The sequence below is a fragment of the Hyperoodon ampullatus genome (assembly GCF_949752795.1).
Source record: "Hyperoodon ampullatus genome assembly, chromosome: X".
NCBI classification, from domain to species: Eukaryota; Metazoa; Chordata; class Mammalia; order Artiodactyla; family Ziphiidae; genus Hyperoodon; species Hyperoodon ampullatus.
This window is the reverse complement of record NC_136913.1, coordinates 103,519,222-103,537,644: the sequence shown is the minus strand read 5'-3', so window position 1 is coordinate 103,537,644 and position 18,423 is coordinate 103,519,222. Positions and strand designations below refer to the sequence as shown.

The following is an 18,423-nucleotide window of genomic DNA, read 5'->3' as shown; positions in this document are numbered from 1 at the left end:
GATAAGAAATGTGCACTGTTCACTGGATTTGGCCGTATTGAGGCACGCGTGAACTGGTGAGGCAGAAACCATGTTACAGTGAGGGTGAGTGGCAGGTGGGAAGTGGAGATGGGGGCAGTTGGATATACAGGCCTTGGAGCTCAGAGAAGAGATTTGGGCTAGAGATACAGGTTTGGAATTCATCTATTTTCAGGTGATCATTGAAGCCATGGGCCTGGATTTAATCACTTAGGGGGAGAGAGTAGAGAAAGAACAGAAACAGACCTAAGGCCCAGCCTTAAAGAACTCTAAGGATACTATACAGGTAAGGAAATGTATAAAGACAGAAAAGGAGTAGCCAGAGAGTAGGTGAAAAACCAGAAGACTGTTATTATATTACCTAACCCAAGGATAAGAATGAAGAAGGGGAGTGGCCATCAGGGTTGGATGCTGCTGGAAGGTCAAGTGTGATGCCTGAAAAAAGGCCATGGGGGGACTTCCCTGGTGGTCCAGTGGTTAAGACTGTACACTTCCACCGCAGGGGGTGAGGGTTCGATCCCTGGTCTGTGGACTAAGATCCCACCTGCCATGTGGCGCAGCCAAAAAATATTTTTTTAAAAAAAGGCCATGGGATTCAGTGACTTACAAATCATTGATGACCTGGAATGATAAGGAATGAACGCCAGACTGGGCTGAGAATGGAAACAGCATAGACAACTTTTCAGAGAAGTTTGGCAGTGAAAAAATGGTGATGATAAAGGGTATTGGGGAAGGATTTTTTTTTAATATGAGAAATACTAAAGCATGTTTAGAAGCCAAAAGGAAAGAACTGAGAAAGCATGAATACCCAGGGGAGGTGATAACCACTAGTGTAGGTTTCCTGAGAAGGCAGGTGAAAAGGGAACCTCTTGGCAGCTTAGGAGAAGCATCACCCCAGAACCATCAGTCATGAGTTGGCATCACTTGCCTCTGTACCCAGCCTGGGGCCCGTTGCCAGCCCTCTCACAGTTGTTTTCATGTCAGTACCTCCCTCTCTTGTTCTACTTGCTGCCCAGTCCAACTCATTAAACCACACTTCCACACCCCCTCTTTTTTTCTTTTAATTAATTAATTAATTTTTGGCTGCGTTGGATCTTCATTGCTGCATGTGGGCCTTCTCTAGTTGTGGCAAGTGGGGTCTTCCCTTATTGCAGAGCACAGGCTCTAGGCATGCAGGCTCTAGAGTGCAGGCTCAGTAGTTGTAGCGCACGGGCTTAGTTGCTCCGCGGCATGTGGGATCTTCCTGGACCAGGGCTCGAACCCGTGTCTCCTGCATTGGCAGGCGGATTCTCAACCACTGCGCCACCAGGGAAGCTCCTTTCCACCCCCTCTTAAATTTCTTCCATTCACTTATGTATTCACTTAACATTTACTAGTCACTGACTGTGTGGAGGCCCTGGGGTTCAAGGACTCAAGTCCTTGTCCTTGAGGAACCATGGGCCAGTGGTGTCAAGAGACAACCAGAAATAACCAGGGCACAATGCACCATGTGAGAGGGGCTGTGGTGACGGCCTGGGGTGGGAGTCTCCTGCCCCTAAGCTGCCAGGTGTTGCTGAAGAAAATCCCTAAACCAGACAAACTGCTGAGACTGCAGGAGGGCCCTCCCTCTTGCTAAGCAGTTGATTCCATTTTTGCCTTCTTCGGACACAGGTTTGATTTCTTTGGAAATAAAGACAGGATGGAGACAGCTCAGACACTGGATATCTGAACGTTCATCAAGCACCTCCTATGTGTTGGCACTAAGGCCACAGTTGTGAACAAGGTCCCCACCCTCCAGATGCTGACAGCCCTGGAGAGTTTGCTGCTCTGGTGGAGAGAAGCAATGCTAAGGGAAGTAGGCAGGAGAAATTCAAGGAGTGAGGGCAGTGGGAATAGCTACCTCCAGGGCAGTGAAAAGGGAGTGGCTTGGGCATTCATGAGGCTTTCATGCCTTCAAAATCAGGACCCACACCCCCTTGCCCAGCAGGCATATACAAGGTAGTCCTGAGGCAGTAATTTAACTCTGATGATAAGTTAAGATCTAACTTCCTATGGTATTCACAGACCTTATCTAAACTAATTCCATAGGAGAAAGATTAGAGGAGTTTTGTGGCCTTTTGTTGGTATATAGAGGCTCTATATGTTACATGTTTTTATGGGGGTGGCCCAGAATTTTCTTTACTGTCTCTGGGACTGTCCTCTACATGACAAAAATTTATTATGACCATTTATATCCTTATTAAGGAAGGCAAGTAGCAAAGACAGGCTGACATTTGGTGAATTCTTAGAAAGTATGTACCGAGAATACCTAGGATCGGCCATCCTTAGAAATCTCACAGAGCTCATTTATTCATCCACCAAATATTTATTAAGCTTATACTACGGAGGCATGGTTAAATACATGATTGTTCATTGCTACTGTAATGCATGATGTATTATCTATATATCCAGACTTTAAGGCTATTCTCCATATCTCCAGCCCTGACCAATCCCTTGATCTCAGATGCAGCTCCCTACCGGACATCACCCAATGACCCCAAGTATCCCTGGCCCCAAGTATCCCTGGCCCCAAATTGAACTCAACGTTCCTCCCATCCTCCTGCTTCACAGAGGATGTGAACCACCTACTCACTCAGCACTGAGGATCATGTCTGACTCCATCCTCACTCCCCAAGGCCACTCAATCATCCTGTGCCATTCATCTTCCTCCTCTCCAGGCCTTCATTACCCTAGTTCAAGCTGCCATCAATCATGCAATCATTTATTCATTTGACATTTTTTGAGCACACACCATGTACCATTCATGTTCTAGATTCTGGAATTACATCAGTGAATGAAACAGACAAAATTCCTGACTTCATGGTACTTACATTAAAGTGGAGAGAGAAATCAAGCAAAATATGTATTGTTAGAAAGTGACAGGTGCTTAGGAGAAAAAATAAATCAGGGGAAAGGAGTATGATGTTCATGGATAGGGGTTGAAAGGCTTCAATGAAAAGATGACTTTTTAAAATATTTATTTGGCTGCATCGGGTGTTAGTTGCTGCATGCGGGATCTTTAGTTGTGGCATGTGAACTCTTAGTTGCGGCACGCATGTGGGATCTAGTTGCCTGACCAGGGATCAAACCCGGGCCCCCTGCATTGGGAGCACGGAGTCTTAGCCACTGGACCACCAGGGAAGTCCCGAGAAGATGACTTTTGAATAAAGAGTTGAGGAGGAAATGAGATAAAGAAGAACCAGAAAAAAGAGATTCTGAAGGAGCAGGCAGAAGGATAGGAAGAAAACCAAGTGTGCTGTCCTGGAAGCCAAGTGAAAAAGTATTCTAAGGAAAGGTCAACTAAGACAAATGTTGATAGGTCAGGTCAGATCCGAGAAATTAACTTAGGATTTAGCAACACAGAGGTCACTGATGATCTTAAGTACAGTTTCAGCTTGAGTGCTAGGTGAAAACCTGATTGGAGTGGGCTCCCGAAAGGATGGGTACCCACTAGGATGGCTGTAATTTTTTTTTTACATCTTTATTGGAGTATAATTGCTTAACAATGGTATGTTAGTTTCTGCTTTATAACAAAATGAATCAGTTATACATATACATATGTTCCCATATCCCCTCCCTCTTGCGTCTCCCTCCCACCCTCCCTATCCCACCCCTCCAGGCAGTCACAAAGCACCCAGCTGATCTCCCTGTGCTATTCGACTGCTTCCCACTAGCTATCTACCTTACGTTTGGTAGTGTATATATGTCCATGCCACTCTTTCGCTTTGTCACAGCTTACTCTTCCCCCTCCCCATATCCTCAAGTCCATTCTCTAGTAGGTCTGTGTCTTTATTCCTGTCTTACCCTGTGTTCTTCAGGATATTTTTTTTTCTTAAATTCCATATATATGTGTCAGCATACAGTATTTGTCTTTCTCTTTCTGACTTACTTCACTCTGTATGACAGACTCTAGGTCCATCCACCTCATTACAAATAGCTCAATTTTGTTTCTTTTTATGGCTGAGTAATATTCCATTGTATATATGTGCCACATCTTTATCCATTCATCCGATGATGGACACTTAGGTTGTTTCCATCTCCGGGCTATTGTAAATAGGGCTGCTATGAACATTTTGGTACATGACTCTTTTTGAATTATGGTTTTCTCAGGGTATATGCCCAGTAGTGGGATTGCTGGGTCATATGGTAGTTCTATTTTTAGTTTTTTAAGGAACCTCCATACTGTTCTCCATAGTGGCTGTACCAATTCACATTCCCACCAGCAGTGCAAGAGTGTTCCCTTTTTTCCACACCCTCTCCAGCATTTATTGTTTCTAGATTTTTTGATGATGGCCATTCTGACTGGTGTGAGATGATATCTCATTGTAGTTTTGATTTGCATTTCTCTAATGATTAAAGATGTTGAGCATCCTTTTATGTGTTTGTTGGCAGTCTGTATATCTTCCGTGGAGAAATGTCTATTTAGGTCTTCTGCCCATTTTTGGATTGGGTTGTTTGTTTTTTTGTTATTGAGCTGCATGAGCTGCTTATAAATTTTGGAGATTAATCCTTTGTCAGTGGCTTCATTTGCAAATATTTTCTCCCATTCTGAGGGTTGTCTTTTGGTCTTGTTTATGGTTTCCTTTGCTGTGCAAAAGCTTTTAAGTTTCATTAGGTCCCATGTGTTTATTTTTGTCTTTATTTCCATTTCTCTAGGAGGTGGGTCAAAAAGGATCTTGCTGTGATTTATGTCATAGAGTGTTCTGCCTATGTTTTCCTCTAAGAGTTTGATAGTGTCTGGCCTTACATTTAGGTCTTTAATCCATTTTGAGCTTATTTTAGTGTATGGTGTAAGGGAGTGATCTAATCTCATACTTTTACATGTCCCTGTCCAGTTTTCCCAGCACCACTTATTGAAGAGACTGTCCTTTCTCCACTGTACATTCCTGCCTCCTTTATCAAAGATAAGGTGACCATGTGTGCGTGGGTTTATCTCTGGGCTTTCTATCCTGTTCCATTGATCTATCGTTCTGTTTTTGTGCCAGTACCATACTGTCTTGATTACTGTAGCTTTGTAGTATAGTCTGAAGTCAGGGAGCCTGATTCCTCCAGCTCCATTTTTCGTTCTCAAGATTGCTTTGGCTATTCGGAGTCTTTTGTGTTTCCATACAAATTGTGAAATTTTTTGTTCTACTTCTGTGGAAAATGCCAGTGGTAGTTTGATAGGGATTGCATTGAATCTGTAGATTGCTTTGGGTAGTAGAGTCATTTTCACAATGTTGATTCTTCCAATCCAAGAACATGGTATATCTCTCCATCTATTTGTATCATCTTTAATTTCTTTCATCAGTGTCTTATAATTTTCTGCATACAGGTCTTTTGTCTCCTTAGGTAGGTTTATTCCTAGATATTTTATTCTTTTTGTTGCAATGGTAAATGGGAGTGTTTTCTTGATTTCACTTTCAGATTTTTCATCATTAGTGTATAGGAATGCCAGAGATTTCTGTGCATTAATTTTGTATCCTGGCAGGTGGATTCTTAACCACTGCGCCACCAGGGAAGTCCTTCTCAGAATGTTGTTAAATGCATAAAACAAAGTACACAGGATGATAAAGAAAACCAATCACACTGCAATACAGCTATCAAAATATTTTCGAAAAGAAATGTGTACTATAGCAACATACAGGATTAACAGAGTTCTTGTGGGTCTACTGTAATTTCAAAGAAGTGATGAGTACATAAATGATATTTTGAGACATCTGCATCAACTGCAGTGTGATGAAACCATCTTTGATTTCTATTGGTGACCAAGTCACAGGTACTGCTAATGTCACTGTAGTTTGTTGCCTACATTTGTAAATAAAGGAATCACTACATTTCAGAGTTTGATGAAAACGAAGTTGTGATTTTTTTTTCCATCCACGTTCATGTACCCTGTGAATTCTACACATTGACCCTTGTGGACCCCAGGTTAAAAACCCTTACCTTAATCTATTGGTGCAAAAATGCTTGAAGTGACTGTAGAGGTCTTTGTTTCTAAATGGGGAGAAGAAAAAGATGAAAACGGGGAACATTAACATCCAAAACGTGTGCCATTAATTCCTGTACATTTTGCCAAAGGTGGGTTACAAAGTCAGTCTGAGCTTCCTAGCAGCCAAGGGAATGTTCTGTCCAGAACTTTCTCAGTTTAAAACCTTGATTAGAGCCGTGATCCTTAGTACTCTGCGTTGTGTAAAACCTTGATTGGTTATACAGTGCTGTATGTCAATTATATCTCAATATAACTGGAAGGGGAAAAAAAAACCTTGATTGGCAGCCTCTTGCCTAGTCTAACGCCCCATGGCCAACACCACTGTACCTTCCCATCCCGCACGGCCCAGCCTAGTGGAAACAACCACCAAGAAAGAGCCGGGGGCATACCCCCTAGCCCACTCCGGCGGGGTTCCCAGCCCCTGCCCCTAGGCGCGCTCCCTCCCAAACGCAGGACCGAAGTCCCTTGCACTGGAACATGACATCTCCCCCGCCCTCCTTGGAGATAGCCCCGCCCACTCCGCTCCTCCCCCCCTCGGAAAGGTTTCTGCCTTGGCATTTATCACGGACTGTGTATCTCACCCATGACACAGGGTGCCCCTGGCACACTAACGGGGTCCTGAAAAACCCACTTACGGAACTGAAGCAAAGGGAATTCCATTTCGCACGAATGAGCGCGGTTTCACACGGTCTCACTGGAGCGTGCGCAGAGAGCGGCCGCCAGGAGGTGATGGTGTGCGCATGACGTGTCCTCCCCAAGCCCGGCCCCCGGCGGCGCCCTCTAAACACGTCCTTCCGCTGGATGACTCCTCTTTTCTCTTGTCCGCCATCCTATGTGGTGCTGGATTTGCTCCTCGCCATGGTAAGTCCATCTATTACCATCGGATCTGGGGTGGCTTTCCGAGAGCTGAGGTCTCTGCGAGCTCGCCGGTGCCGCGGGCTGCGCCGATGTGCAGGACCCTTTTTAAGGCCTTTTCCAGAGGAGATGGAGTTGGGCCACGGCTCCAGTCCGAGGGCCTGGCGGGAAGCGAGCGATCACCTGGGGAGGGGCGGGCTGCGCTGGCCCCGCGAGGTCCGAAGGGGCTCTCTCTGCTCCAGGCCACTGCTCAGGTGGGCAGGGATTCCCGTTTTTCCCGGAGCGAACTCTGTTTCGGGGGCAAGAAGAGAAATCGAGGGGGTACCGCAGAAATCGTGGCCTGACTTCGGGCTGCATGCGACACGCGGGATGTTCCTGGCATCGAAAAGGGAATGTAGGCTGCTGGTTTTCAAAGACTGTTTTTACTTGGGGGCCAGGATCCTTCCACGTTATGAGATTACAGGACTTTTTAGCCCTTTGTTCAGGGACTTGAACATCACCTCGTAGAAACGCCTGGATCAAGGGGTGATGTGCCCTGAATGTGACGGGAAACTGGGAAAGTCACCCTTGGGAAAGTGACGTTTTAAATAGAGTTAGAATTAATACCAAAATGGTCAGTGGGCTAGAACAGATTTACCGAAAGTCAGGGACTTTGTGTAAATCTTTTTTTTTTTTTTTTTTTTTTTGCCGCTCCGTGTGGCTTGTTGGATTCCCGACCAGGGATCGAACCAGGCCCCCCAGCAGTGGAAGCGTGGGATCCTAACCACTCGACCACCAGGGAAGTCCCAGTACCCTGGTGTACAAAATAGTGCGCTGAGACTCACTGACTTGCAAGGGATTGTTCCTGAAAACCACGTGCTTTAGTCCCCGCCATCTCTGGCTATAGTCCTCTCAGTCCTGGGTTGACTGCAGGGAAGACTGGAACACGCCCTAGCCTTGGAGCAGAAAGGACCTGGGTTTGAATCCCAGCCAAATCTGCACACTAATACTCTGCTTTGGGGCAGGTTACCTACCTCCCTGACTACTGATTTTTCTTTGAACAGTGGGAATTATGGTATCTGCCTCCGGAGAAGTGAGGAACAAAGCAAAGGACAGTGATGGGTTTAGCATCGAGAGGGTTGTTCTTGGTATATGTTAAGCATTTGAATATTTGTTGGATTTAGGGAGTTCCTGACTTTGAGTCATTGGAGCAAGCTCTGGTATTGCTGTTAAATTGATTGCATTTCCTTCCCAGTCTTCTCACAAGACTTTCAGGATCAAGCGATTCCTGGCCAAGAAACAAAAGCAGAATCGCCCCATTCCTCAATGGATTCGAATGAAAACTGGTAATAAAATCAGGTAAAGGCAAACACTCCCCACCCTTGTGTTTTGTTGAATTTAGGATTACTTTGGGGGCGTAAATGCACAATTGAAAGTTACATGCAATTTAATTCGTCCTGAGCCACCATTCTGAAATTCTTTGGGGTTTTTTTTTTTTTTTTTTTTTTTTTGCGGTACGTGGGCCTCTCAGCGCCGCTGCGGAGCACAGGCTCCGGAAGCACAGGTTCAGCGGCCATGGCTCACGGGCCCAGCCGCTCCGTGGCATGTGGGATCTTCCTGGACCGGGGCACGACCACCCCCCCGCATCGGCAGGCGAACTCCCAACCACTGCGCCAGCAGAGAAGCCCTGGGTTTTTTTTTTTTTAATGTGCTTCTTCTGGGTTTCTGGACAGTCAGCCCACAGCTCGGCTTAGGGGCAGACACTCCTCCAATATTTGTTAATTTCCTTGCTGTCTTCAGTCTGAGCCAGAGCATAAGATGGACGGCCCATTTCCTTAATTCATTTAGCCAGTTACACATGTGAAATCACCACCCACTGTAGCTTTACAGGCCAATTAATTGCAACCTTTGGTTTATCGTGTCCTCATCCAATGATGGTAGGACCTGCCTTTATAGTTGTGAGGAATGAAAGAAATGTATATAAAGCTCAGTGCCTAGCTCAATAGAGGGTACCTGCAGTTATCAGATGCTGGTCTCTTGCTCTGTGGTCTGGCTTTGTGTGTGTGTGTGTGTGTGTGTGTGTGTGTGTGTGTGTGTGTGTGGTCTAACTTTTAAAATGTATTGAAAGCAGGTTGCAATTACAGTGCTCCGTTTCGTGGAAGTACTGACATAATCCTGCTGAAAGCAAATCTGTGTTGATCATTTTTGATTTTGCCTTTTATGGGGGTAAAATCGTGACAGATCGACATGAACATTTCTGAGATGGCCTTAGCTCTGCAAACAACTTGGCTCTGGTATTGAAGAGACTGAGGATGTTAATGTAGTATTAAAATTATGCAAGAGCTTTTTTGTATGTATGACCTATTATGTAGCATTACTGTTTTTGTTTTTGTTTTTTTTTCTTCTTCAGTATGCGGGCCTCTCACCGCTGTGGCCTCTCCCGTTGCGGAGCACAGGCTCCGGACGCACAGGCTCAGCGGCCATGGCTCATGGGCCCAGCTGCTCCACGGCATGTGGGATCTTCCCGGACCGGGGCTCGAACCCGTGTCCCCTGCATATGCAGGTGGACTCTCAACCACTGCGCCAACAGGGAAGCCCGCATTACTAGTTTTGATATAATTCGGAAGGGGAGGTTATATGTCTCTCAGTCTACCCCAGGTCTGTTGAATCAAAAGTGAATGAGCGTACACTTGGGGAGAAGAGGGAGCTTCTCCACTACCTAGTCCCTATAAGGAACCAGTGTGTGTTTTCCTTAGCCTGGAATCATTTTGAGAGGTAAAAAATTGCTTTGACTAGTTCTTCAAAACATCTAGCAAATCGTTTTTTACTCTCCAAAAAGAGCTCCAAACTTGTTAAAGTTAGGGAAAGTGGAACCTTTTTTCTTTCAAAGATTTTTATGGTACTTTAAGGCAAAGTTTGTGGGCAGTAAATTGAGGTCAGACCGCCTTTGTAATCTGTGATTCCCTTCTGTGTAGGTACAACTCTAAGAGAAGACATTGGAGAAGAACCAAGCTGGGTCTATAATGAGCCTCACATATAAAGTGTCACACATGATCAGAACATCACTAGTGTCTGGAACGTCTGCCTGCATTTTATGCTCTCTTCTTTTCTTGATCTTTCCTCATCACTGCCCACTGCGTAGCTCAGTAATAAACACGTGAACCTTTTGTTGGAACTATTATTATTCTGGTTTGTGATGACGTACTGAATAAATACCCCTCCTATCAGATGTAACACAGGACTGTCCAATGATAGAAATGTTCTCTAGTTACCAGGTACTTAGAAGTATGGCTAGTAAAAGTAAGGAACTGGTTTTTTAGATTTTGTTGTTTAATAGCTCCCTGTAACCAGCAGCTCTTATACCTACTGTTATGGGAAGTGCGCATATGTGTCATCCTCATACCTGAGGGTAGCACCTTAAAATAAAAGGCTTTTGTGGGTGGGGGGCATACCATGATGCAGGCAGAGTCTTAGTTCCCTGACCAAGGATCGAACTTGTGCAGTCTTAACCACTGGACTGCCAGGGAAGTCCCATAAAAAGCATCTTCATATACTATTCTGTGGTGCCGGTCCTCAGAGTAGGAATCACATGGACCAGGGATTGGCAAGCTGGTCTGCTGACTGTTTTTCGTATGGCCTGTGAACTAAAGTTCTGCATTTTTTAATTTATGTTTTAAAATAAATTTATGTACTTATTTTTGGCTGCGTTGGGTCTCTGTTGCTGCGCGCGGGCTCAGTAGTTGTGGCTTGCGGGCTCTAGGGCGCAGGCTCAGTAGTTGTGGCGCACGGGCTTACTTGCTCCATGGCATGTGGGATCCTCCCGGACCAGGGCTCGAACCTGTGTCGCCTGCATTGGCAGGCCGATTCTTAACCACCACCCGCGCCACCAGGGAAGTCCCTGCATTTTTAAATGGTTGAGAGAAATCAAGAGTATTTTTGACATTTAATACATTCAAATTTACAGGCCAGGCACTATTCTTAGGTACTTGAGTTTAACCGATGGATAGACAGATGTACGTTAGGCTAGTAATAGGCCAATACACAGGCCATATCTAATGTCTGGGAAAGATGGGAGGAAGCCAGAGTGCCCCAGCTAGTTACCTGTGGAATTAGGCTGGAACTGCTGCAGAGGAAGGGGGATCAGGATTGGTGCTAACTCCCTACCCAGCTTGTAGGGAGCCTGCACGGGACAGAGCAAAGCAAGTGACAGGAGCTGTCAGTGCAGCAAATGGTGGTTGCACCCCTTGCACAACCGAGGGGCCCCTGACCTGTAACCACACTAGGACGCTCATGACCACAGTCCTTAAGAAGGACTACTGTGCTCACCAGAAGTTTGAAGGATGGGCTGCAGAATACCCACCAGCCCAAGAACGTGGGAGCTGCCAACAGATCTTGGAAAAACATTTCCACTTCCTTTACAAGCTCCTAGATTTCAAATATTTTCTCTTAACTGCATCAGTGTTTCCTTCATATTCAAAGACAGCTGCCACTGTATGAACAGCAGTTGGTAAATGTTAATGTGCTAAAAATGTTATTCAAGTCCAAGGCAGAGGGACTTGATATAATTGACAGTCATGTGATGGAAATTTCTAACCATTTTGGGGTATTAGGAATACCTCACTCTCACCATTCAGAGTAGGTAGGCTCCTCGCTGAGCCCAGGGAGGTTATGACAAGGCCAAGGTCACACGGCAGAGGGAGCTTTCTCTATAGACCTTGAATAAGGAGTATTAAAATTGAAAGGGAAAATGATGGACACCAGGGTTGGTTGGCCATGTAAAAGGGGTTTCTTTTGAGCCTGGGGTTGGATCCAGGTCCTGGATCCAGTGGTTCCTCACTGCCTCGTGCAGTAAGTGCCGGTATTTGTTTCCTCGGTGGACTAGATTGCTGCTTCCTGAAGGGAGAAATGGGAGCTTTGAGATATTTAGGACTTACATTTACCTATAAGAGGTGCAGCATAAGATCAGCTTTCCCCCCTCCCCGCCCCGATACGCAGACCTCTCACTGCTGTGGCCTCTCCCGTTGTGCAGCACAGGCTCCGGACGCGCAGGCTCAGCGGCCATGGCTCACGGGCCCAGCCGCTCCACGGCATGTGGGATCTTCCCGGACCGGGGCATGAACCCGTGTCCCCTGCATCGGCAGGGGGACTCAACCACTGCGCCACCAGGGAAGCCCAAGGTCAGCTTTTAAAAGACAGTCAACCCCGTGGTGATGCTGGCCATCCCTCAATGGCCTACTGAGAAGCAGGCAGCAGCAGAGTGGTGGCCAAGAGTTGGCAGTCTGGAGTGACAAGACTGCATAGTCTACATTCAAATCCGGCTCTTCATGCACCAGCTGTAAGCCTCAGTGTCATCTGCAATATGGGACCTCCCTCAGAGGGCTGTGGGGATGAAGTAAATAATGCACTGAAGCAGTTGATTCAGTGCCTAACTAGGAAAAGGGGAAGAGGAATGAGGAGTGAGCAGGATTAAAGTTTTGGTGTGGACCCCTCCCCAGCAGACATGGGCTGTATGCTGGATAAAGCAAAAATAAGACACAGGGACCGAAGACAGTGGGAAGTGGCAGGTCGTCAGGGGGGACATCAGGCAGAGCTGGCATGGAGTTGGTGCTCAGTGTCAGCCTTTGGAGAGATGCCAGTTCCCTTCTAGTTCCAGGATTTGAATTTGGAGTAAGTAACCCCTCGAGGTCTTGGAAAGAAAGGAGGTAGGGTGACTTGAGGACTAAAATCCTGGGCCTTACACTCACCTCCAGTTGAATCCCACCTCTGTTACTGAACCAGCTGTGGAAACATCAGGATACTTATCCAGAATCATACCTACTTTGGGTTTGTAAGGATTGAATGATAATGTCGGTCAAGGATCCGTCCTACCAGATAGTTCTCCCATTTTACAGATGAAAAAAAGTTAAACAATTCTCAAACAAGAAAATAAAATTTAAAAAAAAGAAGAAAGGGGAATTCCCTGGCAGTCCAGTGGTTAGGAATTGGTGCTTTCATTGGCCAGGGTTAAAAAAAAGTTCCAAAATTCTCATTCCTGCTGATAGCAACTAACAGTTTGAGTACTTAACATGGCAGGTAGCTGCTGTCAGCAGGAATGGCAATGAGAACCAGATTGAACAGGAAGTAGATTTTCTTGGAAAGAACAGGGTGAAATATTAACCATTTACCCTTCCCTGAGGGTGTTCTGGCCCAGAGAAGCAAACATGAAGCCCCTGCTTATACAAAACGTTGGGTATTTGGGGAGCCAGAGGCAAGCATGACCCTCAGAGGTATTGCAGTCAAGAGAGCGTGCTGTGCATCTGTGCCTGTGCACATCGGAGACGCCCGTCTGGGAACGGAGGGAGGGAGGGTGGCAAACCCTCGGAGAAAACTAATCGATGACTCTTCATTGGGAGCAACTTTGCCCCCCAGGGGACATTTGGCAATGTCTGGAGCCATCTTTGGTTGCAACAACTAGGGGACGGGGAGGTGCCACTGGCAGCTAGAGGATGTGTAGCCAGGGATGCTGCTAAACATCCTTACCATGCATGAGACAATCCTCCACAACAAAGAATCACTGGGGGCTTCCCTGGTGGCGCAGTGGTTGGGAGTCCGCCTGCCGATGCAGGGGACACGGGTTCGTGCCCTGGTCCGGGAAGATCCCACATGCCGCGGAGTGGCTGGGCCCGTGAGCCATGGCCACTGAGCCTGCGCGCCCGGAGCCTGTGCTCCGCAGCGGGAGAGGCCACAGCAGTGAGAGGCCCGCGTACCGCGCAAAAAAATAAATAAATAATTAAAAATCATCGGGCCCAAAATGTCAGTAGTGCCAAGGTTGAGAAACCGTGGTTAAACAGCCCTGTGGCCAGCCAGAGTGAGCTTTTCGAGACACAGATGTGCCGGCACACCACTCCCCCTTGCAATCCTTCACACTACTCTTCGGATAAATCTCACTTCTTAACATAGCCCAAAACGAGCACCGGTGGCTCCTACCCTCTCTTCACTCACAAAACTGGATCCAGCCACACTGACCTCTTTGTCCCTCAAAGCATCAAGTTCCACACGGCCTCAGCCTTCCCACTGTTATTCCCTTGACCTGGAATGTTCTCCCTCCTCACCTGGTGAACTCCCATTCATCCTTCAGGTCTCAAGCTACTTTGCACCTCCACAGGGAGACCTTCCCTGACGGCTCCTCTCCCCTCAATCCAGTTAGGTCCTGCCGCTCAGTACCTCTAAGTCACCCTGTGGAGTGTCCTTCCCAATTGTAACTGTAAAGGTCTACGTGTGGTTAGTTAATTGACGTCTGTCTCCCTCATTAGACTGAGCTCTACAAGGATAGGGTCTGTCTTGCTCACTGCTGATTGCTCTTACATACCAGCAGCTGGCATAACAGAGGTGCCCAATAAATATATTTGTTGAGAGAGTGAGAAAAGGAAGTGCTCAATAAATTTGTTGAACGGACGAATGAACGAATGAGGAGAGGGACATACAAGAGAGCAAGAGCAGTGCAAAATGTGTGCCTTAACGTGTGTTTACAAAGGGTGAAGGAGGAATGACTTGCCTGGGGAGTTGCGGGAAGGCCTCACCCAGGTTCACGAGGAGGCAAAGGGTGTGTGTGTGCGCATGCATGGTTGGTAGGTAGGTGGCTGGGGTTTAAGGCACTAGGGAAAGAATCTGGAGAATCGGGCACATCATGAAAGCTCAGGCGTAACGAGTAGGGAATGGCACTGTTCTCACTACTCACCCTCTGTAGGAGCACCTCATTCACCACCACGCTGGTGGGCCGACACCTGCACTTGAACTATGGTCACTGATGAGGCCACTTGCAGCTGCATGTCCAAAGCTGTCGCTGGAGACCCAGGAGCCATGGGACAGGACTTCTGCCTCAGCCTGACCCTAAGTGGAACTGCGTTCTCTCTTTTTTAATTAATTAATTAATTAATTAATTAATTAAGTTGTGGCTGCATTAGGTCTTTGTTGCTGCCTGCGTACTTTCTCTACTTGTGGTGAGCAAGGGCTACTCTTTGTTGTGGTGCACAGGCTTCTCATTGCGGTGGCTTCTCTTGTTGCAGAGCACGGGCTCTAGAACGCAGGCTCAGTAGTTGTGGCTCAGGGACTTAGTTGCTCCGTGGCATGTGGGATCTTCCCGGACCGGGGCACGAACCCGTGTCCGCTGCATCGGCAGGCGGACTCTCAACCACTGCGCCACCAGGGAAGCCCGGCAGGCGGATTCTTAACCACTGCGCCACCAGGGAAGTCCCAGCCCCATTTAATATTAACACATGGTTAATCGTGAAAGCCACAGTCACAGTGCAACCCACCTTACCGTTTAAATGAAAGAAGACAGGCATTACCAACAGTTAGGTACCAGAGTAACGGAAGTAAGACAAGATATAGTCCCAGTTTTACAGCTACAATGAGCCTGCTACTAACAAACCACGTCAGCTTTAGGGACTTCAGTTTTCTGCCGCTCAAAATGAGGAGATTGGTTCTAAAATCATGAACCTCTAATGCTACATTTGTAAGTCTCTAAATGTGTATCTGATTCATTAGAAAAAGTGTTTCCACTGGGGCCACCAAAGGGAGATAGGCATTGGAACAGAACGCACATGACCTACAAAGAAACAACTATTAGTTTAATCAGAAAGCCTGTGGATCTAATTCAAGGTCAGCTGCCTCCGACTCCCGCTTATTCATTCCGCAAACACCCAATACAGACTACGAGGTGGATGCATGGTGCTAGGTGCTGGGTGCTGGGCTGCAGGGGTGAGCCACATCCACAGGCCCCCATCTTCACCGGCTCACAGTCTGCAGGGGACAGACGAATGTGCAGACAGCCACAGCCCCTGATGCTAAGTGCTGTGCTGAGGAAGGCACTAGGTCCTTGGGAACCTTCCCTGAACATGGGAGTGAGGGGCTGAGGAAGAGCAAGCTGAGCCCCGAAGGCCAAAGAGGAGTTAGATCTGGCGGGTGGAGTGTGGTGTGTTCATGTCCTACACAGAGGATACAGACTGTGAAAAGGCCAGTCAGGAGAAAGCTGGGAGGGACTTCCCTGGTGGTCCAGTGGTTAAGACTCCACGCTTCCACTGCATGGGGCATGTGTTCGATCCTGGGCAGGGAACTAGATCCCACATGCCATGTGGGCGCCCCCCCAAGAAAAATAAATAGAAAGCTGGGAGACTTTAGGGAACTGACGGTCACTCTGTGTGGCAGAAGTGTGGGAAGGGGACATACTCAGGGGTGGCGGGAGAGGGGTGCCCAGAGGAAGCAGTAATGAAAGAGGAAGCTGGAGAGTAAGCAGAGGCCAGATCAGTGGGAGGCTCAAAGCCTTGAGACAGAGCTTGGATTGCATCTTGAGGCCCAGAAAAACATTGAAGGGCTTGAAAATGGACAGATGCCTATCGGGTTTGGGTTTAAGAAATCACTGGGGTTAGTGTGTGGAGTGCTAAGATCAGACTGGCTGGGGATAGGGCAGCATAGGCTAGAAGCAGAGACTAGTAAGAGGCTGTGGTTTTTAGTCCGCATGAGAAAGGATGGTGGCCAGCACTAGGGCAGAGGCAGTGGAGATGGAGTTAAATGGACGGAGGAGAGATCTCATAGAATCAACAAGACTTGTGACTGACTGAGCGTAGGAGAAGAGGAAGAGGGAAGTGGCAAGGATGATGCCCAAGTTTCTGGCTTGAGCAACAAGGTGGTTGGTGGTGTCATTCCTGAGAGGGAAAGACCATGAGAATAGTTTTCTGGTGGGAAAGCGGAGTGGTCAAGGGTTCAGTTTGGGGTATATTTAGCATGGGATGGCTGTAAGCCTTCCAGGTGAAGATACTCAATAGACAGTTGAGTAGTGAATATTTGAGTCAAGAGAGAAATGGAGAAATCTGTGGGGTTAGAGGAGGGGTTTTGTCTTGACCCGGGAAGTGAAAGCTTGTTTGCCTAATGATGTGAAGGGCACAGAAGGGAAGAAGTAGGAACACAGAGGGGACAATACAAATCGTCAGTGGATCAGAGCTCCCAAGGGCTGGGAAGTGATGAGTCAGAGCACAGGAGTAGGGATTTGTCTCACAGAGGAGGAGAGCCTAGGATTTAAGAGGTCAGACTCTGGAGTCTGGGTTGGAACACTTGGTTCTAACACCTTCTAACTGTGAGAACTTGGGCAAGTCACTTACTTCTCCTGAGTCTCAGTTTTCCTTGACTATAAAATGGGGAAATTATGAGAACCTCGAAATTTCAGTGTGATGATTAAAGGAGATAATGCATGCAATATGCTTACTAGCGACTGAAAAAACCCCACAAAATCTCCCACAACTTAAAAGTTGCAAGTTATACTTTATTTGGGGACCTTAGTGAGGACTACAGCCCAGGAGACAGCCTCTCAGAGAGCTCTGAGGCAAGGGAGGAGCCACGATATATAGGAGGTTTTGCTGGAAAAAAAATATAGTCAAACATCAGAAGATGACTGCTAATCAAAAAAACAGACCTCTCACGTTAATGATTTCAGCACTTTTCTATGTATGGGAAGATGCCAGAGTCTGGGCTCATGGAAATCATTCCTTAGATATGCGTCTTAACTATCTAGGGCCAGTATCCTGTTTCTCTTCGTCTGAATTCCCCTCAGGGTGCGCTGTCGGGACCTCTGCAGTAGCTGATGGTTTGATGGTGGGTGACGTTCTTGTTTACTGAAATGGCACGCAACCTTTTTTTGTCTGCATTACCATAGTGCCTGGCATGCAGTTAACACCACATCAGTGGTAACTGTTATAACAGGAGCACAGGAAGGGAAAAATGGGTGCACATGCAGGTCAGTTCATAGGTTTGGTTGCAGAAAGCTGAACAAATTCTTTTTAGGTGATTTCTGTCTTTTTGATAAAATAGAAAGTGAGGTTATCTACTTGAGGGGGGTGCTACCTGCTAATGTCTCTTTGGGGTAGAAAAGCCACTCATTTGGCACTGACTAGGAGATAGGACAGTCACTATCAACAGAGGGTCAACAGACTGCCAGCCACTTAAATCATCAAGACTTGCTTTTATTTATTTGTTTGTTTTTGCGGTACGCGGGCCTCTCACTGTTGTGGCCTCTCCCGTTGCGGAGCACAGGCTCCGGATGTGCAGGCTCAGTGGCCATAGCTCACGGGCCCAGCCGCTCCGCGGCATGTGGGATCTTCCCGGACCGGGGCACGAACCCGTGTCCCCTGCATCGGCAGGCGGACTCTCAACCACTGCGCCACCAGAGAAGCCCCAAGACTTGCTTTTAAATTAAAGTAAAAATGAAAACAGCAGAATGACTCCTCATTTTGTAGCTTAGTACCAAAACTTGTAGATTACAGGGAATTCCCTGGTGGTCCAGAGGTTAGGACTCGGGACTTTCACTGCCGTGGGCCCATGTTCAGTCCCTGATCGGGGGACTAAGATCCCACAAGCAGCGCAGTGTGGACAAAAAATAAAATAAAATAAATTTAACTCAGTTATCTTAAAAAAAAAACTTGTAGAGTACATATTCAGAAGTATTTGTTCAACTGATTTTTTTCCTGATCTAGTTTTTTAAAATATATTTATTTATTTACTTATTTGAATGCACCGGGTCTTAGTTGCAGCATGTGGAATCTTTTAGTTGC

The 18,423-nt window shown here is 46.9% G+C and overlaps 1 protein-coding gene across 1 annotated transcript; it reads left to right on the top strand.

Moving 5' to 3' along the window:
* Nucleotides 1–6,808: 6,808 nt before the first annotated feature.
* On the top strand, nt 6,809–10,536 carry RPL39 (ribosomal protein L39; the record flags this gene model as incomplete). The annotated part of the gene is made up of 3 exons (XM_079727023.1): nt 6,809–6,868; nt 8,097–8,200; nt 9,817–10,536. 3 exons carry the CDS (start codon nt 6,809–6,811, stop codon nt 9,863–9,865), a joined length of 213 nt encoding a protein of 70 aa, XP_079583149.1. The 3' UTR covers nt 9,866–10,536.
* Between the last annotated feature and the right edge of the window lie 7,887 nt (nt 10,537–18,423).